General features: G+C 34.6%; 1 protein-coding gene and 1 long non-coding RNA gene across 2 annotated transcripts in view; one reads left to right on the top strand and one right to left on the bottom strand.

Annotated features, from left to right (window-relative positions):
• LOC111095118 overlaps positions 1-11,874 on the top strand; it is a 36,546-nt gene extending 24,672 nt beyond the window's left edge. Inside the window, exon 6 of the long non-coding RNA XR_005356614.1 lies at positions 10,807-11,874. This is a non-coding gene — a long non-coding RNA (uncharacterized LOC111095118). The remainder of the gene's footprint in view (positions 1-10,806) is intronic.
• ST8SIA4 (ST8 alpha-N-acetyl-neuraminide alpha-2,8-sialyltransferase 4) overlaps positions 1-25,249 on the bottom strand; it is a 93,068-nt gene that overhangs the window by 25,993 nt on the left and 41,826 nt on the right. Inside the window, exon 4 of the mRNA XM_038532244.1 lies at positions 23,902-24,195. Within this exon, the coding sequence (XP_038388172.1) occupies positions 23,902-24,195 (294 nt within the window). The remainder of the gene's footprint in view (positions 1-23,901; positions 24,196-25,249) is intronic.

The following is a 25,249-nucleotide window of genomic DNA, read 5'->3' as shown; positions in this document are numbered from 1 at the left end:
TGTCCACTATAAAATGTGGTATGGAATTAAGAGGAAGAGTACAGATTATGGAATCAAGTTCCCTGGCTTTGATTCTGGCTTCAGTTTTTACCAGTTGTGTAGACTTGAGCACGTTACTTAACCAGTTACTTCCTCAGTTTTCTCATATGGAAAATGGAAGTAATAATGGAACTAACTCTTAGCACTGCTTACCTAGTGAAAATCACTTGTAATAATGATTGCTACGTAGAGTTATGTGAGTGTCAGCTAATAATATATAACGAAAAGATTGCAAAAAGGCATCTTTCTTTATATATGCCATTTTCTGTGCCGGAAACACTTCCTCCCTATTCCTGGCATGAACTAAAACATCAATTTTTTCAGAAAGTCTTTTCCTTTAATCAATTTCCAATTGTCACTTCTAGAGGAAACACTCCACCCCCCAAAAAAACATATACACACAGTATTGCTTTCCTTCCATCAGTGGACTTGTAATATCATACTATAATTCTCTGGTGCTGATATAAACATCCAGATTGAGGTGAGAATTGTGTTTCTTTAATCCAAATTTGCACCTGGACCTACCAAAGTACCTGGCGCATAGCATATGTTCAATACAAATTGAGTAAAAATGAAAGAATTATAGCAAACTGAAGTTTAGGAAATCATATTAACCATCTGAGTACTCATATAATAAAGGAGATACCTATAAAACACAACCTAAATATACATGCATATATAATGTATCTGTGTATGTACAATTGAGGTCTGTTATTTTATTTATTTTTTAATAGAATTAAATAAAAAGAATGATAAAATATGAAATTTTAGTGACAAAAGGAACAGTTTCTAGTTTGTGGGGTATGGAAAGAAAGTAGAACAGCTTAGGACTTAGCACTTCTTAAAACTTTACTTGGATATTAAATTCAGTAACTTAATGGTTCTCTATCTCACATTAAAAAAGATGTTCTGGGATGCCTGGGTGGCTAAGTGGTTGAGCACCTGCTTGCTGCTCAGGTCATGATCCTGGGCTCCTGGGATCCAGGGATCCAGTCCCTCATCAGGCTCCCTGGAGGGTTCCTGCCTCTCCCTCAGCCTATGTCTCTGCTTCTCTCTCTAGTCTCTCATGAGTAAATAAAATCTTTTTTAAAAAAGGGTGTCCCTATTGGTGACAATGCCTGTAATGGTATCTAATGGGGACATGGTTGCTGGAAAAGATTATTGTGTGACTTATTTTAATTAGATGGTTTTGAATTTCTGAATGCTTAAAAGGGATTTTTCCTGCCTTTTTAAATTTAATTGAATTTTGTATTTTGTTCTCATCTCAAGTTGTCACTCTTAATGAAATTGACTCATCAATTTGTTTTCAATTTGTTTTCAAAGCCATAAGACAAGAGAGAAAAGGGAAGAAGCCTTCCTATTCATTTTCTTGCATTTATAGCTATAGCACTTTTACATCCCAGACATGACACAAATTTGGTCTTTTCAATTCATACACGAAGTTCTTAATCCAAATTCTGAAGAGACCCGTAGGTTCAGCTCTTTTCACAACTGGCTATTTCATTAACTTAACAAAGTGACATTTCTCTCTTAGTTATGTGGTTTAACAATAAATATATTTAGTCTTTGTCTCCAGGGCCTGGCACTGAGCTCCTAAAACCCTTGGAGTTTCCTGAGTGATAGGAGTGTCTTCTGTTATTCATTAAGAGTCCCTTTCACTTACACCTGAGTTTATACTAATGTGGTGACTTTATGTGGGCAAAGGAGGTGGTGGTTAAAAATGCCAATCATTAGAGGGGAGATCTTTGATCCCCACCTCTGACCTCCAGAAAGGTGAGATGACTGGAGATTGGGTTATAAAAACTCTTGAGTAAGGAAAGGTTGGTGTACACACCAAGACGCTGGAAGCTCCTAGCCATGTCCTTTTTCTCATGCTCCCACCTCAATCATACCTTGTCATATGTATCCCTTCCCCTTGGCATATCCTGAGTTAGATCCCTTAGGATAAACTGGTAATAGAAAGTAAAGCGCTTCCCTGAGTTGCGTGAGTTCTAATAAAATATGAAACTTGAGGAAGAGGTTGTGGGAACCCTGGATTTATAGTCAGTCTGTGAGACATACAGGTGGCTGGGGACCTGGGATTATGTCTGAAGTGGAGGTGGGCATATGGGACTGAGCCCTTTAACTTGTAGAATCTCATGCTAGCTCCAGGTAGATTGTGTCAAAATTGAAGTGTTGAACAACCAGCTGGAGTCCAGAAAATTGAAGGATGGTTGTTGGTATCAGAATACACTCCAGAGATGACCATGTGGGGAGTCAGTCAATTGTTTATGGAAATGTTAGATATTCCGACAGCCAAGTATGATATGCTATTTTAAAAGATATATTTTTTTAAATGTAACCAAGTTATGTGGGAAAATGCACAGGAAAATACCTGGGGAAAAGCATTAATTTTCTTAAATCACTTTTTTTTTCTCAGTCCAACAAATGTGGCCGCCTGAAATTGGAATACATACAGAGTTATTGAAAATAAACATTAGATAATTTGCTTTATGAAGTATTGAGATTACTGGTAGTTGAAAGAAGTTTCATATTCATTCTATACCAAATTTCTCATTAGAATTATACTCGTCACTCATGAAGAGTTTAAAATGAAGTTTAAAATGGAAGAAGTTGTTATGGATATTGTATTTGCCAACTAGTATTTCAGAAATAACATAGTAAACTAAAGGCAATAGAGATTTACCAACAACTGCTATAGAGCTGATATATCTTCCAGGTTTGGAATGGAGGATGCATCAGATATGTTCATCCATTATTAATATTCACCAATGGAAAAATAAACATCAGTTGACTTCAAACCAAATTGAGAGAAAGCAGTAAAGAGGAAAATAAAGTCCAACAGCTGGAGTAGATTAATTTCTGATATTGGGGTAAGGCCTAAGATGGAATCACTGGGTCTGCTATTGGTTTTTCTAGCCAAAGTTTGTATTTATTTCAATATATTTTATTAGGAGCAATCACTGTTAATTTAAATAAACCAGCAGAAAGGTGGGGGGTGGCATTGCCTAGAGGCGGAATGCCTGGAGAGAGAAATGAGCTTTTCTTAATTACTCAAATTTTTCAGTGATGCACTAATTAGTGCTAAGGCTTGCTGAGTACCTACAGTGTGCCAGGCCCTGTTCTATAAGCTTTACAATAATCCAATGATCTTTTCAGCAGCTCTGAGAGGTAATAAGTGCCTTTTAATAACTTCATTTTATGGGTTAGAAACCTGAACCATTGTGAAAATAAAGAATTGGCCCAAAGTCAGTGTTTGGGAGCCTTGGAACTGGGAAACATTCTTCCTCCAAAGAATGTGCCCTAAAAATTAAGTTGCACTGAATCTCAGTAATGCTGTTGATTTGGTCATGCCATTTTTGGTTGGCATTACATTAATTTCAAAGCCCAAAATTACTAAAAAGTAAAATGTGAACAAGTATGAAACTCCAATACTCCATTTTATAATTTTCTTATTATTCTGAGATGAGCTATTAATTATGTTACATTAATTAAAAAAAGATATAGAAACACTCTAAAATCTAATAAAGAAGGTTGACATGCTTTTCTCAATTAAATATATGGTACCCTTTACTGAACGTCACCTGGGATTAAAAAACTTCTAGTTTTCCATGGCAAATGTTAAATCCCATGTTGACTTCCACCTGTCAAATCAAAGCTAATAGTTCCATATATTTGAAGGGACAAATAGTTTTTGGAAATAAAAACTAATTTAGTCAACTTGAATTACTCATAATTAGAAAAACAAAAACCTCTAGAAAAGCATTTTATCATCTACAGATTCTATTTTTACCTAGATTTGGCAGAAATAATGCTGATCCTTGAAAAGAATAAAATCCATCAGAGAAAGCTGCTCTGTGCTAACATTTAAATGAAATACTTTGGAGACTTACTTTCCAATTCCAGGTGAAAATACTCCCATGCCAGTGATTATCACTATTGACTTTACTCATAGGCGCTCTAAAGAAGTCTAGGGAATTTTCTCATTAGTGCCAAAACACACACAGAGGCACACACACACACACACACACACCATAAAGCTGAGGGAAATATGAAACTATTCTGATTATTAGCTCTGCTTTTCACTTGCAAAATCTGAGTCATCCTAAGTGCCTGAGGTGTCTTGGAGAGTCAGTGTTGAATTGGTCTACAAAAAACAAAGGAAAAAAAAAAAAAAAGACAAATGACAGACAATAGCTAGCTAGCTATGTAAACAGGTTGCTAGCAATCTGGCTAGGTGGATTCCTGCAGCTTTACTTTCCCTACTGCACTTTCTCTTTAAGTTTGGGGAGAATACATTAAACAATCAGCCAATAAGTATCTTAGTCTTATGCATCTTTTTTTCTCTTAAACTCTGTCTTGTGGATAGTTTACCGCAAGCTCAAAGGCCTAACCTCTTCTTAACCGTTTAGTAAAAGAGATAATTACGTTACGGGCAGAAAAACTATAAATAATAGAGGACAAAATTCAACAACTGTTCCAAGTGATCCCCTCACCCCCCCCCCCACACACAGGTTCTTCTGTTTTGCTAGTCTTTTCTCAGACAATAAATAAAACAAGTAGGGGTCCCAGGTCCTGTAAGTAGCAGCAACCTTTCACTTGTATTTGAATGTTTATCCCCAAATCCTGTCTTTTCTTGCTTTCCCGAAATCAAACGTTACATTTGCCTGCTTTCTTATTGCTTCTTTCAACCAGATAAGAAAATTAATGGAAACAAATGACACAGATTCACCATCTGTAACATTTAATAATTCTGTGGCTCTGGGCAAGTCATCTTCTCGCAAGAGGGGTGAAATATTTCAGATGTAATGGTTGTAGTAGAACCACGTTTGACTTTGGGAAGGAATTTAAGAGATTTAAGAGGAAATAACCACTACTTTATTTTGCCAAAACAGCCTCTATAAAATCAGTTTTCTCACAAAATCATTCTCTTCAATTGTAAGATTAAAGATGCTAGAAAATAGAGTAATGATGAACAATGTATGATCTCAAGTGTTGTAAAAGGTCTCTAATTCTCTTTGCTGCTGAGGTACTTTTTATTATGGAATGAGGAAGAAACGATATTTCAGTTTTTTAACTTAAAACATGCCTGAAATAGATCCCTGACAGTTACAATAACATATCACAAGTGAAATGAATATTTTTCCTAAAAGTCTGAACTGCTACTTTGCACACATATATCTTTTTTTTTCTATTTAGAAATGAATTTTACTCTGTATTAATAATTCAGTTAGTTCAATAAAATACTGTATTAGAGTTCTGGAATTAGATATAGAATTAGATGTGCATTAACTGGAATAGACATGCACATATGCACAGATTTACAACCATGTTTGTATATTTGTATATCTGTATATTTTAATATATAACATATTTGTTATATAATATTTTAGTCATGTATTATCAAGTATTGAAACTTACTTGTTTTCTGTATAAAACCTCGACCAAAAATTATTTTTCTTCCTATATATTTAGTTACTATTAAGGGGAACACTATTATAATTTTGCTTTCTCAGATAAGTTACTATCATTTTTTCCTAATATCATTTGGTGTTTTTGGTTAAATAGTTAGAAAATCAGAATTTTCCAATTATGTAAATAAACAGGTTTCTTACCTGTGCGAATCAACAGCAAACTACTAAGTTTCTAGAATAAAATGGAAAAATTTATTTTTCTTGAAAAAGAGGTTTTAAGCATTTATAATAAAGAAATTGGCATATAAGAATTTTGCTGTATCGTAACTATTATTAATGAGATTAGGAGTTCTTACATTTTAGAAAAAAATGATGAATGTATAGGTCAATAAAAATAGATTTAAAGTAAATATTCATTTGTGCCAGACATCATAAAATCCAAAAGCTATTCAAAGGCATTTTAGACAGGTCAAACTCAAAAGCAGGGTAAAGAATTTGAGTAATTTTTCTGTAGTCAATAACATTCAGAGACTTCACTTTAGAGATGATTATATAAAATATCCATTATGCACGCTTATTTTGATTAGTATAGTAAGTGAAAAATATGAATTCTATAAAAGTTATTGATTTTGCTTTTATATATCACTGATGTCAGTGCATTTGCATCAGCCAATCTAAACTGCGATAATATTTACAATAAAAAGAAAATAAATGAGATAGACATTTCGGATAGAGTTGCCAATATGATAGAAAAGATTTTGTTTAATAAGCCTGTATGCTAATGCTTGATTTTCTCTGTAATATACACAAGAATCTCCTTGAATCACACATTTAGTCTGGTGAGCTGGAGCTGGCTCTTACTGATTCACAAAGGCCCTTGTTAAATCTTGAATTTTATAAGCTGGTTGACATCTCATCAGCAGCTTGAAATTGGACATGGTAGGAGTATTTACACTATGGAAATCAGCAAATGCTATAATCCAGGTTTGTTTGTTTTCCCAGGGAGCTGATTCTTAAACAGTTATTAGCCACACTGCTTGAAAAGAATCTCTATCAATGAAATACTGTGTAATTTTCTACAACTATTTCATGATCAATTCCCGAAACTAGTGAAAAAAACAGAACATTTGGTGTCAAAAGATATATGCTTGATGCCAAGTTGCTTAGGATCTTAGGATCTCATTTAACCTGCCCAAATATGCTTTAATGTCATTATTTTTAGTGAGATTCTTGATTAGAAGACATGAAAAGTCTTCTCCAGGTCTAAGACTGTCTGAATCAGTTGCCATATACATTTATACCTCATTCTCCTCCCAAAAGGTAGAATAAGAAACTAATGGTTAAGAGCTGAATGGAGCAGAAAACCAGGATGAGTGAATCAAGCTGATTGTCAGAATGGACGAGACTCAAGGGTTATATGGATTCTGAAGAACTAGATAACAATGCCTTAGACTAATGAATACAGAACAACCGGACTGTGGTTCATAGTTATCATGAAGATATAAAGGCTGCCAGAGCCTCCTATTTTTTAAAGGATCAACAAAAAAAAATGAAATTTTTTAAAAATATATTTTTAAAGGTATTATTTATTTATTCATGAGAGACACAGAGAGAGACGCAGAGACACAGGCACAGGAAGAAGCAGGGAGCCTGACATGGGACTCAATCCCCGGTTCCCAGGATCACATCCTGGGCCAAAAGTGGCGCTAAACCGCTGAGCCACCCGGGCTGCCCCCAAAAATGAAATTTCTATGTGAAAGCTGATGGTTATCAAATGTTGGCAACAAATTTCATTTTTAAATACCTGTGTTGTTAAACAAGTCAGTAGACTGGAATCAAATTGTTACTCATAAGTTTGCTACCCGTATTCTATAATCAGGAAGGGAAACAGAAATAGCAATAGGGTGTTTCTACAAGAGAAGTGAAAGAAATTAGGGATTTTAATGAAGACCAACATTATAACGTTAACGTTTAATGTTATTTATTCGTTAATAAGTGCCAAGTAAATGCTGTCAACAACATATTTTAAAAATCTACTTTGGACGGAAGTAATATCTAAATTATACTCTTCTCATTCCAGTCCAAACATTAGTGTCTGAGGGAGTCAGTAACAGGAAGTACTGGAGAAAAAGAATCTGTTAAATTAAATATTGAATTAAAAGTCAAAGTACTACATGTCATTTGGTTACATATCTATATAAGAAGGCAATTTGTTTAACCCAAACTTAAAATAAAGACTTAATATGAAGATTTGAGTCCAGGAACTCAAGTATAACTCATCAACATTGTAGTTACTTAGAATATATTCTCTGGCACTTTTCTTAGGTATATCCTTCTGCATATTTGCTTTGTAGAGGATAGTCAATATGCACAATAGAAAAAATTGTCACTAGGTAATTTCAGCAAATTGTGGAAGAGCAATATACTGACATTGTGTTGTCCACAACTAAACTTCCCAGAAAAAAATTGTTTAAGCCACCTTGACAAGGCTTTCTCTAAAAACATTATCACTTACTCCTCTACACTTTCACCACCTTAGAATATGCAAGAATTGATAGTTTGTTTTGGTACAAATTTCACTTGTTCTCTAGCCAAATATATGTTCTTTAATGTATTTCAAATTTTATTTAAAATAAAATAATCCAAATTTAGATGGCATGAGCTTCATAAATAATATGGCACGCCATCAATTTTCTAGAAGAGATCTTGATTTTGCTCTGCAGATGTCAGCTGAAAGCCTGAATAGATAAATGAACTTAAATATAATGAAATGCTCAGAGCTCAGCTATAGGATTCATGTTATCTGTTTTTTGAGCTGAAAAAAAAAAAGGAATTCTATTTTAGAATTACTTAAAAACTTGTGTCTGAAGTTAGGGTATAAATCCTTAGCTAGATAGGCAGTTTATTTAGGTGTTTCCTCTTCTTGTTTATGAAAAATAATCTTTTTATCTCTGGCCAGGAAACACAAGCCAGAAACAGCTCAAGATCTGTGATAAGTTATATAAATAGGAATGCATTCACTTTCTGAATACAATTTTGGCAAAGAATACAAGGCTATATAAATTAATAGGTATTATTATATTGAAAATAATACATCAAAAAGGAATTATAAAAACTGTCATAATAATATAAAGCTACACTCTTCTACAGAGATATTTCTGGAAAGTGAACTGCTCCTTGGAACCAGTGATTCTGGCTCTGCCACTAACTGAATATCTCATTAGATGGGACTCTGGGACTTAATACCATGCTTTGTAAAAGGAGAGGTTTAACTAGTTTATATCGAAGGTTCACTAAAATCAATATATATTAATTAGCTATGGATAATATATTTATATACTCTCTTCTCCAAGATTTTATTTAAATTCCAGCTAGTTAATATACAGCGTAATATTACTTTCAGGTGTACAATTTAGTGATCCAACACTTCCATACAACACCTGGTGTACATCACAAGCACCCTCCCTTAGTGTCTTTCACCTATTTAGCCTATCCCTCAGCTGCCTCTCCACCAACTGATGAATGGATAAGGAAGACGTGATATAATGATTATTCATATCATTTAAATATTTTTGCTACACCTAAAATTTTAAAATATTCCTGATCTTTTACTTGTGTATTTATTATGTTAGTATGGTTTTATTAGTGAGACTCAGAAAAAAAATGATGCGTGAAATAAGAATTTTCAATGATTTTCAAGTGGATGTAAGTTTTTCTAAGCAGTTATGAATTTTCTCCACACCTTTTTTTCCCCCAACATTTTCAAACATTCTCTACTCATTTTAGGGAGGATCATAGGGCTATTTTTAAAGAAATCCAAAGCAGAAGGTAGAACTTCTTGATGGACATATATAAATTACATGGTGAGCTTACATCAGGGTCGAAGATGGGGGATTTTCGAAGAAACTATGAAACTTGTCTCAATGTGTTACTGTAATGGGATCAAGCACAAGTTATGAATATGTTCCGTAATATCACCATCAAATCAGCTTGGTTAGAAAGTCCCCAATCAAGCCTAAGTGTTAAAAGGTCCAGAACATTGAGGAGGGATGTCAAATTCCCCACGCAGTTCATGAGTCACAATGCTTGGGCAATGCAAAGTTCTTTCCTAACACCAACTGCTACAAAGGAAACCTCATGCTTCCCTCAGCTCTTGACCAGTCAGGGCACTATCCTATTCAATAGTTTGATCTGTCTGGGTCTCTTTGTGGTGGATCGCCTCATTTGCCCTTGTCACATGCTTGTGCTTAGTTACTTAAGGATATAAGAAAACCAACCTCCAAAGTTTTCCTATTACATAGATGCAAAAAATAAAACAAGAATAGTTTGTCCAGTGTGTCACCCTTTTCTCTTGTAATTGCTTCTTCCTGTTTTATTCTCCAGTGAGTCCCTGCCCTCCACCTAATCTATTTGCAATCACAGTCTGTCTCTTCATTGTCATATTCAGGGTCTCACGCACAGTGAGAAATCCAAGGACTTAGTTCCTGTGCACGCCAAGTTAAATGAGAAAACCGGAATAAAGGAAATGTCAAATCCACCATATATCATGGTGGAGGAAGAAGAGAGATTCATAAATCTATTTGAACATAATTTCATTCTGTCACTTTGAATTATTTCTAAACAGGTTACTCATTTCAGTAGTTGTATAACTGTTTCCTTTTATCACCTTTAGCATGCAGAAGCATTGTTTAGATCCTGAAGCTTTTCATAAACTGGGACTCTGGTTAAAAAATTTTTTTTGAATCAAGCTGTAGATACTGGAGTCATTATATTTAGGTCTTTCAAAAAAGGACTGTTTGGCAGTAGATAACTGATACAACTTGCAAATAGGCAGAGCTGTGAATTCTTGGTTTATACTCTCAGGTGACCTTTAATTCTGCTTGGAAACTCTATTGTGCCTTTCTACTCAATGACCTCACTCACATACCCCACTCACGTATTCCAAGCATTTGCCAAATTCCTTAGGTTAACATTCCCAAGTTACCTTGTCCTGTCCTTACATAACCTCTAGATCATGTAAGTGGGGATTCCGTTACTTAAGGAAGCCCATGCTTTGTTGTCTTCTCCGGAGCCCCAGCCTAGCTCAGCCCCTGTACAAATGTTGCTGAAGGAGTGAATGTGCAGAAACACATTTATTCATTTTTGCCATGTGTGGAATTATGTGATTTAAAGTATTTTGCTCCTTCCACAAAAACTTTTTAAGTGAAAGATTCTGTAGTTGATTTTTTATTCTGTCTACTAGGCGTGCCAATGTGTATTACTACAATATTTGTATGAAACATATTCTGTGTTAATTATTTTCTGTAAAATAATCCGCTTACTAATTTTGAAACTGACAGCAATTTTGTTGTAGGCATCTGGTCTGGAGAAAAAAGAAACAGAGAAAATATTTGCCAGCTGAATAAACTACGAAATGTGTATAGCAGCACTGATTCTTCCTAGTAGTGACTTCTATTAATGTGGATCTGCTGGCGGATTGACTGCAACGCATATGGACTTTACAAAGTATCAGGGCCTTTCAATATATTTTTAAAATGATGACTATTAAGAAGCAAAAACAAAGAAAAGAGGTTTACGAAGGTGCCCACAACCTACACCAACACGGTTTCTTTAGTTATTTTAAAATGGTACTAACATTCACGTAAGACTGCACAATTTCCTCAAGAAGTACTGAAAAAATAGATTTTAATGTAAGATCAGCTTGTCACATTGGGAAAATTTTATATGTGGCTATAAAAGAATTTCTGTAGAAAGTTTGCAGAGTTCTGTTGAGAGGAATAAGATCAAGGGGATAAAATGCAAAACCATAACTTTAGCTTCAGGTAATAATTTTACTTTAAGTCAGCTCCACTGGAGGAAAGGAAAAGAAAAGAAAGTTCCTATTAAATAAAATTATCAAAAATATTAACAGTATAATATAAATCCCTTGCATTTATATTACATAAAGAATATCTAGATGTCACATGAGTGTTTTAGCTATTTAATTTTGTCCGTGTTTTTAACTGGCACAAATACCACTGTATATTTGAAACAAGGAAGCTCTATTCTGAATTCATTTATTTGGTACTAAAGCCTAATTAATTTTGGCAACTTGCTCTGAAATGTTATAAGGGCCAAGGAAACTCAATCTATGTCATTCATTCAATGGAATCTATGCAGTCCAAGTACGTAAGAATTCCGAATTCCTTTATTACACTATCACTTTGTGACTTTACTTTTTACAGAAGACAAATGGATTCTTCTACTGCTTTTATTGTCCCTGGAGTGGCATCAAAGGGCAATATTTTCTTCAAGAGCATGCTCCAACTGAGTAATGAGAGAATGGGGCGAGCAACATGAACCATACTTTCATTATGCCAACAATTTGGTGTTGACAATGAAAATGTATACTTCCCAAAACAAGACCACTTTATTCTTAGTAAAAATAAGAAATTAATGATAAGATAGCAACTGCCAGCCCATTCTCTCTCTGTAACACATTCCATTTGCCTACCCACATGGTCACTGGGTGACGGTTTAGAGGACGAAAGTGGAAGCAGGATAGGATTGAGTGACTACAACTTAGCTCTTTATATACTAGCATTTGGCTGATATTCTGTCCAGAAAAACTTAATCAGGAAACCTAGCTAAATAATCCCACTGCTGAGGTAACGAGGTCTCTGCAAACTCATGTGAAAACAAGCAAGCAGCAGGCATTTATCCAATAACAGCGCAGTGATTCGTCACCTACGATTTTTTGGTGCTGACCTTAACTGCAATGCCTAATTTTATGATCCAGCTGAATAAAGATGCAGAGTAAGGAGCAACAGGAGGCTAGAAATCAGCAGTCTTACTACACCCACATCTTTCCCACTTCTTACTGCCCAAATTTCCCAAGTCTATTCATGACTACTTCCTTTATTCCCAACAACTTATTTGTCACTAGGTAAGAATTAGCTATCAGTTATATATGCCTTACTGTTTATCTAAGTTACTTTATCTTCTCTCTCCTGAGTATGTGAAGTTTAGATGGTTATTACTGAAACTAGAGTCTGTTCAAACTATATAGAAGTAAGATCTTTTGAGGAATGAGAAAGCCTTCAAGGCACATATAAAAATTCAACCATCTAGATAGGACCCTAAATTATTGAGTAACAATGGTGTATCAGAAGGCTAAAGTTTGTGTTGTGTTGTTTTGTTTTTTTTTTGGGGGGGGAGGGATTGACTTTGTTTTTATGTTTTTTTATTTTAATTTCAGTATAGTTATTATACAATAACATATTAGTTTCAGGTGTACAACATGCAGAAGGCTAGAGTTCTTAAGATATAATAGAACTTCTCTTTTCTTAAGATTAGGAAAATTAAGAACTGAGAAAATAGTTCAGGATTTTATCTTCATTTAGGCCCCTGGTGTGACAGCACCAGCATAACACTATTTGAAGAAAATGACTGTGAAATGAACACTGAAAAGAAGTTTAAGAATTTATAACTCATATAATGTAATTTGATTAGTTCTCAAAATAAGCTGTTAAATGCTACTTCCCACATATGTCAACAAATATATTGTGTTTAAATATAGTCTTAAGAAAACCATATTGAACCACAAGCCCTTGAAGGGAGAACACATTCATTTATTAATGCATAAAAGAAACACCATTCAGCATATTAGTGGCGGACAGAGAATAGCCCTTGGTTGTCTGGGATGCACATCGGGGAGGGCGAGCTTGCAGAATTATGGGACTGACCTCTGCAGTGTGGTTTCCCTTCCTACCACTGAATATTGGTTTTTATTAGGGTTCCATAATTTTGCTCCTTCTCTTGTCTCTCTGAATATTGTTCTTGGCTTACTTCATCTATGGATTGTAAAAATGTAAATGGCTTATTTATGAGAAGTCAATCCAAGGTATATAGCTCTGAGTGGAATCTAGAAAATAGTTTCTAGCCTGCTCCTGGACAGCATGCTTTCCAATTCTTGGTTTTTATTTAAACCCATAACTAAAATGAATTGTTAAAAGGATTTTAAAAATATCTTATAGTCAAAGTCCTTATTCTGATACAGTATACTTTTCACTCACCCAGATTTTTAAATGATTTGGGGGGAAGGCCTTTGAGAAGAGAGAAAAGGGAGAGGCGACCCTTTCCTTGATCTCTTGCCAAAAGGGATGATGGTATGCTGTCACATGAGCCTTCTAAATATGCAACAGATTCTGTCAATAACGTGCTTCCTACATGAAAATTCTAGTACCCAAGTCCCAAGTCTTTTGCCTTATTCTCTTCTCATATACTGCTGGTATCTTGGTACCAGCTGGCATTTCAAATATCTAAGCCATAATTTGGAAATTGTAGCCTGAGATTTATCATCTAATCAACCATATTAGGAGCTATAGTTAGTTGATTGACTATGATCAATCATACAGAAACACTCAATCTAAAGTATTCCCTTCAAGCTAAACCACATCTAAGTTATTCTATGGAAATAAGAAACTATAAATTTTTAAAGATTTATGGAGTAGTTGATTCAATAACCTTCCTTGGCAAACTCAGTATCTAGTCATGCTCACTGTTTAAAATTTCATTATTATAAATTTGCTTTTTATTTTAAATTCACAATTATTTTAGTGTATATAAGAAATCTCTGAATATAATAAATTCCCAGTCATCTGAACTTAAATGAGAATAGCTTTATGCAGATTAATTCAATACATAGTTTGCATATTGATCAATGTTCCTCTTTTTTTTTTTTTTTTTCCTGAAAGGTCACAGAAACAAGGGAATTTCTAAGAGTATTTATACACTTTCTACCACTCATTACTTTCTGGAAAGTAGAAAGGCAATAAACAGCCAAAAGCATGTAATGAATATAACCTATGAAATTTATGAATTTTTCCTGTAGCTCTTAAATATAGCAGTATAAACATTTGTTCTGAATACTAAATTTCAGTCTTGGAATTTAAAAAATGAAAATCAATTTATTTTCCTGGCTAAAGTGTTTAAAATAGTCACTTTTTCTTCTAGGAAACACTATAATAAATTAATATTTTAAAAAATCACATATATACACGCAATACAGATTTTAAAAGATAATGCTCAGATAATGATTTAGAAATAACTCTAAGTTGCTAAGTCACTAAATTACGGAACTAAGGCAACTTTCTCAGGTGGCCAGGATGAATTTATAGATGTTCATTCTGGATGCCCTTAAGTGTCTCACTTCATTATTATGGTTCATTTACTTTTTAATCAGAACTTACTCTTACATTTTCATTCTAACAATACCATAGGCAGGTACAATTTGGTAAGCATTGATTTACAATTATTCAGGTACCAGGCATAAGTTGGTTCTTGATATATACTAGCTGATTAATTAATAAATTGCCGGGAAGATAAGCGATCTCTATTGAGATTGAAGCCTTCCTTATTGGCATGGTTCTCCTGTTTCCACATAAGCTAAATGGTAAATATGATTTCCTGTGGTACCCAGACTGATTAAAAAAAAAATGCTTCCTCCATCCAGCTTGAAGCCCTGCTTTTTTGATTGCTCTAAAGAACTAACCCTGAATCAGACATCAAAGTTTTTCTTTGGTACAACTTTTTCTTTTTCATAACACATTATCTACTCCTTTGCACCTGTGCCCCAGCCCCTACCATAATTAATACAGGGCTTTCATCCTTTTTTTTTAGTTATATGAAGAGACAGATAAATCAGTCTTTGCTGATTATGAGATGTACAACATAGAGAACAAAGCGAACAATAATAATGCATTCTGATTACTGTCCTATTGGAGACATAAATCTTTTGTAAAGAGAATAGAGAAAAAACATCCATCAATCTCTGAAAAAGGGATGAGAGTGAGGAATTTTGCCCAGTTGGAACTTAACTTTGAGACTTGAAGAAAGAACAGAAATGATTCAGAGGGAGAAAAGAGCAAAATCCATAACAAGGGGAGAAAAATTAGGATATGTCATTGTCACTGGGTGCCATGAAGGCTTCCTCCCTACTCAAAAGCCATCCTAGTTATCCTGCAGAACCTTTCAGTCTCAATGAGAAACAACCAAGAATTAGGAAATACGTTGGCCAAGTGCAGCTAGGCAGCTGTGCTTCCAATAGCTTACTTTTTTGAGCCACACACCTGTGAGTGATTTCTCAGATATAAAACATTTTATATGTTCACATTCCACAATGAAATATAAATGATAGGAGCTGCTAGGAAATAATACTGTGACACAAGGGTAACTGGATTATGATTTCAGAAAACACTGCAGCACCAGAAGGGTAAGTATCAGCATCTCCAGCAAGGGAAGAAATATTCCATCATGGAAATATCATGAGGTTTAAAATAACTATTCTGAAGTAGTTTAGCTACCCAAAAACATTAAACAAAGATGTATGTTTTTTTAAAAGAAATATTACGGCTGTGTTGCTCATTGATCAAAATAGAAACCATTTGGAAATGTTTTTGGCATGCACCCAAATTTAAAACAAGTAAGCCATTTTCAGAAAAAATTTGGATTGAATGTCATGATCTTCACAGTTGTTTCTTTTTAATTACTTTCCCTTGTGGAACTTTAAATTTGTCCAATATTCCAAATTAGTCCATTTAAATAACAGTGATGAACTCATATTTCCTGAGAATGGTCTATTTCAGTCTCTACTTTTGTTGGAGACTCTACTGGGAGTGGAAAATACAGGTCCCGTTATGGAATTACTAAGTCATGGGAACAAATGGCACAGCATAGGGAATATAGTCAATGATACTGGTAATAGTACTGGATGGTGACAGGTGGGAGCTAAACTTGGGAGCATCACATAATGTAGAGAGAAGTAGAATCACTATGTGGTACATGGAAACTAACATAACACTATTGACTATATTCAAATAAAAACATTAAGGCAAAAAAAATCATACACTATAACAAGGCAACTACTGTGTACTTCTTTTCTTTCAATAAAAATGTATACTTTGGGGTGCCTAGGTGGCCCAGTTGGTTAAGCATCTGACTCTTGATTTTGGCTTAGGTCAAGATCTCAGGGTCATGATATCCAGCCTTCACTTTGGGCTCCACACTGTGAGTGCAGGGCCTGCTTGTCCCTCTCCATCCCCTTCTGTCTCTCCCCCTCTACCTCCCCATACTTCTCTCTTTCTCTAAAATAAATAAAAATAAATAAGATAGAGTTGACTAATGAAAAATTTAGAACAGAATGACAATCATACAGATAAGAGGTGAGCTAGAGATGTCATTTGATTTGATTTCTGCAAATCAATTTCTGTATTATTTCTACATTTAAACCTTGAGCTAGGAATTATGACCCTGATCATTAAATTGTGAATGAAGTACCCACAGTCTGCTAATTTAGGGGTTACCTGCCCAAGAAAAACATCAATGATTCATCAAAACCCTGAGAAACTTAAGAGGGTATATTAAGTGATACCCGATTATTATACATCATTTTTACTTAATGACAAAAAGGAAGAAGTATACTGCTCATGAAATATGCAGATTAATTGAAAATACCATCTTATATTCTGAATAAGAGGAAATAATTCAAAAGTTTTTTAGTCACTGACAGGAATAGTGCAAAAGAAAGCTATCTTCCCAAACTAGATGAAATTACTAAGAATAAATTCAAGATAGCACAATAAATACCAACGAAATAAGTATAAAGTGGGAAACTTTTGCTATATATCAAGCATGGCAAAACCACACCAATTTTTGAAAATCTCAAGTAATGACAAGTTGAACATGAATCAACATGTATTATCATTATAAGCAAAGCCAGTGTATTATCAGCACTGTGTTTGACATGAAAAATGTCCAGCAAAGCAACTTCCGTGGAATACAATTTGTATATCATATACTATATACTAATTTTTAATAGTGTATTATATTTTATATTACATATTTTGTAAGTGATGATCAAAAATAAATGAAACATTTTATTTAGGTTAAGAGAAGACATTTCTGAGGATGTTTGTAAAAATTAAGCACTAACGTGTATCACGGTGCTTTGAATATTTACTGGAGTAAGAACAATTGAAACACAAAACTAGTGACACGCAGCACCTAAAAGAATCTAAATGATTATTTATGTCAATACCCCCATTTTAAAAGATACACATTGAAGCCAGAAGGATGTTAACAGTCTTATCCACGGACGGGATTAAAATTTTTCTTTGACCTTCTTTGTATATTCAACTCCCTAAATAATTCTTGAAAATTCTTAAGCCAGTGTTCTCAGTTCAGATCAACGTAGAAATAAGTTTTAAAGAGAACAAGAACATTTTCTCAGAACCTGCAAAATACATCTGTGAGCCCTAATTTGAGAAACACTGCTGCAAGTCATGGGGTATACCAACCATTTCAAATTAAAACTTCCAAGCAAATTTAAAGCAGTCATGTAGTCAATGTTCCTCAAACTTGTACATTTCTTTTGTGGTTGTTAAATTATCCTTTAAATAAGAAATATTTGGAATATTTGTCAAATATAAGGGTAGCATATATATAAATTATCCTTTAAATAAGAAATATTTGGAATATTTGTCAAATATAAGGGTAGCATATATATTCTCCACTAAAAGATAAAGAACAAAAGTCATAACTAGAACTCAAAAAATTTTGAAAATCTACATGAATTGAACATATCCTTCTCTTAAAAATCATTTTGGGTAGGATGTTTACAAAATTGTTGGATAACTTTAGAATTATCAACACACAGAACATTACATACTTTTGTTAATCTCAATAATGAGCAGCAAATCCTTAATATAAGTGTTCATATTGATTAATACAAAGTATCTGTTTATCAATTTAATGATAGGAGAGTTCCTGTTGGATGAATATTGATATTAAGACAAATAATCAGGGTGCAGTGACAAAATAGGACACATTATTTTTGTTATAGTAGAATCCTTCTGCCTCTGCTCCTCCCTCCCTTCCTCCACCCATGTTCATGAATGTACTCTCTCTCTTAAATAAATAAATAAATAAATAAAATCTTCTAAAAAAAACATTTTTATATGTCTTATATAGTAATTTAAAATAGTATAAAAATAAAATGGTATAAATAGCATCTTAAACTATACCATTGGGTTAAATGTTTGTTTCAGGATAGTGTAGGCTGTCCTTGATAATTTTATTATAAATGTAAAAGATTCTTGACTTTTTTTATATCTTGTAATTTTTAAAGTTTCAAACTGCCCCCTTTCATTCTTAAAGTCTTATGAAAATTGTTCAATTTTTCACAAGGAAAATTACAAAATAATAATAAAAATATATAATAATGTGTAGCTTTTGAAGAAATGCCAAAGGAAAACCTGCAACCCCAAACCAGCTGAATACATTCACGTAGTCTCCTAAATTTGTAAATATATCTTTTATTTGTCCCCATTAGATTACCCTTTCGTTATTTTGTAAGATTGTATTAAAATTAGAGTCCGGCTATATTGTTTTCCTCACATTTTATTTAATAAGGCTTGGGAAGAATGACCATTCATTAAAACATAATCTAAGTCTCTTTGAGTTTTATGACTGATGGTTATGTTTTTAGAGCTTAAAAAAAAGCCCTACAATTAAATAGATGTTTAAAGTTAGTAACCCATCATCATTTTCAGAGGGGGAAAAAGTTTAAATAATGAAGCCTGACAATATGAAAACTATCTAAATGACTCTCTTTGTGTTCAAGAACCTTTTGCTTTACAAATCATTTAGACTTTCTACTTGTAATTGTAGTACTTGTAAGGCCCTTCACATTTTAACACAGTGATTATGCGCAGTAAACTGCTTGGACTAGGTGCTCTAAACTATTAGAGACAAAACACTCCAGTAATCAACAGAGGCTATGAAATTCTCTACACTATTTTCCTGAATTTTTATTAACCACAGTGTTTCAGAGAGATGTAAAACAGTTACTTAAAGAACAGACCTTCCGGGAGTTTGCTCTTGCTTTCATATCATGTGAATCTCTGTATCATCAGCATTCACACTTCCTTATTTTCCTTCAGAGTTTCAGTAGCTTTGTAGGGCACAAACATTATGTTGAAATGCTATGTTGCATGCATTAATATGTTGATTTCATTAATCCCTTGAGTGAAATTACTTTTCACATACACCATGTGTACAAATTTCCAACGTATTTGAAAGGTGAAAGGCAACTCTGAAACTACTTTTATAACTTGGGTCACAGTTTTTAGAATTCAATGTACTTGTCCCTTGAGGGGGAGAATGTAGATATATGAGGAGTAAAGTAACAAGGTAAGTTCCTCCTGGAGAATTCAAAATAAGTCTTGGTAAAAACACCTAAAGCACAGTTCATCAAAACATATATACCATTAACTTCACCAGTGGTCAGAAGCTTGTTTTGCCTTGTTACTCTTTGGAATAAAATGCTTAGGAATTAAGTGAAGTAATTTATAATGGTTATAGAAAAGTGGCTAAGACAAAACATAAAAGGAGAGTATTGATGAACTAATTGTTAAAAAAAAAACTCTGCTTTTTCCTTATTTAGAAAAATCTGTAAAAGACCTGAATTCACAGTTGTTAATCATGTACAACTCTATCTGTATTCTAATTTATTGAACATGCTCCATTTCAACAATTCCTCTTATTTTGTGTTTTGACATTGATAATGAATGGAGAAATATAGAAAACAGAATTTAGGGAACAAAAGTACTAGCTCCAACACCTATATGGAGAGGCAAAAGACCAGAATAGTCAACAGAATATTGATGAGGAAGACAAAATTTAGAAGACTGATATTTCCTGATTCAAGACTTACTGTAAAGCTAGCATCATCAGGACAGCATGATGTTGGTGATGAACAGACAAATAGATCAAGAGAACAGGTCAAGAGCCCAGAAATATATCCACACAAATACAGTCAACTAATGTTTGAGAAAGAAGCAGAGGTAATATAATGGAGTAAAGATAGTCTTTTTTTTTTTTTTTTTTTTTTTTTTTTTTAATATTCTCCTCGTGCTATCTTGCACTGGAGGTTGCTGGGAGAACCCAGGCTGCATGTGCTGAAACCTCTGCTGTGTGCCCCACAGGTGTCCCAGAGATATTGTTTTCAACAGATGGTGCTAGAACAATTAGACAATCACATATTAAGAAAAGAAACTAGACGTAGATCTTAAACCTGTCACAAAAATTAACATGGATGATAGATTTAAATGTGAAATGTAAATCTATAAAAATCTTAAGAAGATAACATAGAGGAAAATCTAGATAACTTTGGGTTTAGCAATGACTTTCTAGATGTACCACCAAAAGCATGACCCATGAAAGAAATCATTGATAAGCTGGACTTCATTAAAAAATAATAATAATAACTCATGCTCTACAAAAGAGTCTGTCAAGAAAATGAGAGGACAAGCCACAGACTGGAAGCAAATATTTGCAAAAGACATACCTGATAAAGGAGTTCTAATCAAAATATACAAAAACCTCTTAAAGCTCATCAGTAAGAAAACCAACAGCCTGACTAAAAAGTGGGCCAAACACCTCAATGCGCTTGTCATTGGAGAAGACATAAAGATGGCAGATACTCATATTAAAAGATACCTTCCATCATATGTCATCAGAGAAGTGCAAACTAAAAAAGCAATGAAATTATCACTACTTAACTATCAGAATGGCTGAAATCCAGGACTGAAAGCACCAAATGGAGAGGATGTGGAGCAACAAAAACTCTTCTTCATCACTGCCGAGAACATAAAATGGTACAACCACTTTGGAAGACAGTTTGGCAACTTCTTGTAAAACTCAACATACTCCTAACATAAGATCCAGCAATCGTGCTCCTTGGTATTTACCCAGATGAGTTGAAAACTAAGGCCACCCCAAAAACCCGCACAAAGCTGTACATCACAGCTTTACTCATCATTGCCAAAAATTGGAAGCAACAGGTGAGTGAACAAATAAACTGGCACAGGCCGACAATGGAATATTCTTCGGCACTAAAAAGAATGAGCTGTCAAGCAACGGAAAGACATGGAGGAAGTGCTGAGTGCAAGAGGCCAATCTGAAAAGACTACGTGCTGTACGATTCCTACCACGTGACATTCGAGAAAAGGCAAACAATAGAGGCGGTAAACAAACAGTTCTTGCCATGAATTAGTGGGGAGGTACTGATGACAGGCCGACCACAGAGGACTTTTAGGAAAGCAAAACTACGCTGCATGATACTGTAATGGTGACTCCCTGTTATCATGCATCTACCAAAACCCACAGAATGTGCAAACCCAGCATGAACTGTAAACTATGGATTTTGGGTGATAAAGCCGGTCAGTGTCAGCTCATCAGCTGTAGCCAACGTCCAGCTCTGGTGCAAGATCTTGATGATGGGACTCTGCACACCTGGGGGCAGGGAATGTGTGGGAAGCCTCTGTGCCTCCCTCTCAATTTTGCTGTGATCCTAAAACTGCTCTAAAAAACTGTCTATTAAAAATCGTACTAAATCAGAGCAATCTTAAATTTTATCAGTTTTTCCTATAATCAATGAGTACTTACTTCAAAATATTTGTTTTGGAATCTTAATAAGCTCTCACTGGAGTGTGTATGTATATGTGCATAGGTGTGTGTCAGAGTGTGTGGGTATAGAACCAGACAATAAGATAGAGCGTTATCTCTAGAATCTTCTCACACTCAAATGATATTCAGCATTAACACATCCAGACAATAAGTTGTGTTCTTAGGACAGTGATTTATAAAGTTACCCTGTTAAAAATACATTTTCTTTCCTTCAGAGTCAAATTGTGATTACTAGGAATCTTTGTAACTAAAAGAAAAAAAAAAAACTACTTATCCTCCAAATGAATATATTTTATCTTACTTTGTTGAAGCTTCATGTCAAACATGAAAAGAATGAATGCTGAATAACCATGATCTAATTATAAGAATGCAATTTAATTGTGTACAGAAAACCCAGTCCAAGACACTGTCTTGAGTCTTAAACAAGGAAATGGTAAATCCCGGAAGGAAAGTATCATGATAACAAAACTAAACAAAACCACCTTAGCTCAGTCCCAATTATAGTACACGAAGCAGACTAATTTTAACTCTGGGTTTCAAGACCTCTTTACTCTTAGAACTTACAACCATTCTACTTAATCGGTCCCTTGAACTTGCCCTTCCTTACACGGCCCCTGATTATGCCCTACGTCTTCATCATCTTATGAGTAACTCAATCAAGAGGTCTAGTTGGTCTTCACACCGCTAGTGCCCCTTCTTGCCAGTGCAGAGTCATCTGTTCCAAGATTTACTCTCCTAAATTCATACATATAACTGTACTTTATGCAACTAAAACAAACAAAATTCATTCTCTTCCTAACCATATCACAAGTTATTTTTCCAGCTTTGTATTTCAGTGCTGCACAGTGGACTCCATTATTCTGCAAGTTAAGCATATACTTAATCATTTCCTTGTCTCGGTTCACTCTAATAATGCAACAGTATTTCCTTGTGTTTGGCTTTCTCTGTCACCATCTCTATCTCTCTGTCCCGGTCTCTGACTCCTTCTCTTATCCCTGATGAATGGCTATTTTGTTTTTCAAGTCTAGTTCAAATGTTAGACTTTTTTCTTTGCTAATATGACGAAAAAATTCTACACTATTACCATGTGTTTGTGTCCTAGCTAGTTGTATATGTGTCTGTTTCTACTGCGAAACCTATGCATTCCTTTATTTTTATTTTTTCTATGCTTTCCTTTATTTTTATTTTATTTCTTTAAAGCAGTGATCAGCCTTCTTTATTTTTCTTTCTCCAATATTTGACACTCATTAGATATTCAATAAGTATATATCATTGCTTCTCTTTGTATTATGTATTTTACACATTTATACATATGCATGAGAGAATTTGGCCTTTGGTCACTTGCTGCTTTTAAATAAAAATCCATTTCTTAGGTTTTGCATCTGGGCTTGTATTAATAAAAGGGAAAAGTTGACTTAATTCATAAACATGGCATCTGTGACTGCGGGGGTGGAGGCAGGGAGCATTAAGGCATGTCACGTCAGTGAGCCTTCTCTATCTCGGGTAGGCCTCTTAACTACAGATGGGGCTTAATTGCTCCTTAAATATATCTAACATTTATGCTTCCACAATATTGCCCAGTACCCATTTAGCACTTCTGTTGGTAGTTTTCTTACCCAAGATTCATCAATTTTACTATGAATCCTTACTATTCTTTAACACAGCAAAACATAAAACCAGTAATTTGTTCATGAGCAGACATAAATGAGTGCCGAGTTCAAATATTTGCTTTTTCAAGAAAGAGAATGAGCTAAAATAATACGGTACACAAACAAAATTCAAGGGAGTGGAGAGAGTAGTGTGTGTGTGTATATATATATATATAAAAGTGGAAACATATATCCATTGGGAGATTCTACTGAGGCTCCCTCCTGTCTCCGGAAAATATTTAGTTATGTGTTCCATTGTGCCAAGGACAGACTGGTCCTTTCCAGACACTTACCCTCTGACAGCATGAATAAGTCTCAATGATGGATAGGCAGTTCGCACTTTGAGTTTATTCTTAAGGATTAATGCATTAACCCACTCCACGTGCTTCTCTCCTCCTTTGACCATGAAAGCAGGGATCCAAAGGACACTGTCATTCAGCATAGAAAGTCTATGCACAAATTTTTCTCTGTCACTTTCATTCCGAAAGCCTCCAAATGCTCTTTGTACAACTGATGGATTCATGGTAATAAAATCTGATTTAGTTCCCACATCAGCAGCAAACTCCACCACAGGGGCTAGATTACACCTGAAGAGGAAAAAATTAACGGACAAATGAAAAATAAATATGAAACATCCACTCCTACAGTAGTGCACATAAAAAGAACAGGGAACAAGCATTTTTTTTTTTTTCATCAGGTTGAGGAAAAAAAGATAAAATGCCTGGTAAAATTATTTTCAGTAAATTACCACATATTCAGGAATATTGTCTTCAATAAGCATGTGCTGTCCTAGTATAGGGCTCAAAGTGTCATTTATATTAATTCAACCTGTTGTCTAAAAATATTCTTTGCTGTTATCTTCATACACCCCCATGACATGAATTCCTATTAGGCGAATTTATGATGGTAAATTCACAAGAGCTCAGTTGCCATGCAGTAGGCAATCTAAACCACATGCTGTTCCACAAGTGAGTAAAACATATTAGACTTGATGTTCCAATCTGCACTACTTGTCAAGCTTAAGTCATCTTAACAACTTTATAAACATAATTAAGTGAAGGTGGCTTTTCGGTATCCTGAGGTTAAGCGAAAGTATAATTCCCTATCATATTCTCCATGAACATATTTGTGATGGCCCTCTACAGCCCTAAATGGGAAGAAAGGTTAGAAAAGTGGAATGATCACATTTAATGTGCCTTTTTGAGATACTAAATAATTCAGAAAAGCCCTTACTACCAAATATCTTTCTGATATTTTTGAGCACGTCCTGGATTTGCCTGTCTTCCCTGCTAACACGCCACATGCGCTTTGCCAAAGAGGGAGAGAATCTGATGTCCTTTTCTTTCCAAATGAAGCTCCAGGGCCTCACAAAGTGCCGGCACCCGATTTTACTCTTGTAAGCTGATTTCATTCTTATACTGAAAGAGAGCTTGGAAAGGCACCTTGAATTTTGTCTTCACCAGTTGGTGATGCTCCTTTGATTCTATCACACAGATCTTTGGATGCTCGACTTAAAGGACAGTTTAAGGGCAGCGTGGGTGGCTCAGCGGTTTAGTGCCGCCTTCAGCTCAGGTCGTGATCCTGGAGTCCCAAGATCGAGTCCCACATCAGGCTCCCTGCATTGGAGACTGCTTCTCCCTC

This window comes from Canis lupus, chromosome 3, assembly GCF_011100685.1.
Source record: "Canis lupus familiaris isolate Mischka breed German Shepherd chromosome 3, alternate assembly UU_Cfam_GSD_1.0, whole genome shotgun sequence".
Taxonomy (NCBI): Eukaryota; Metazoa; Chordata; class Mammalia; order Carnivora; family Canidae; genus Canis; species Canis lupus.
This window is presented reverse-complemented; position numbering and strand designations above follow the sequence as displayed.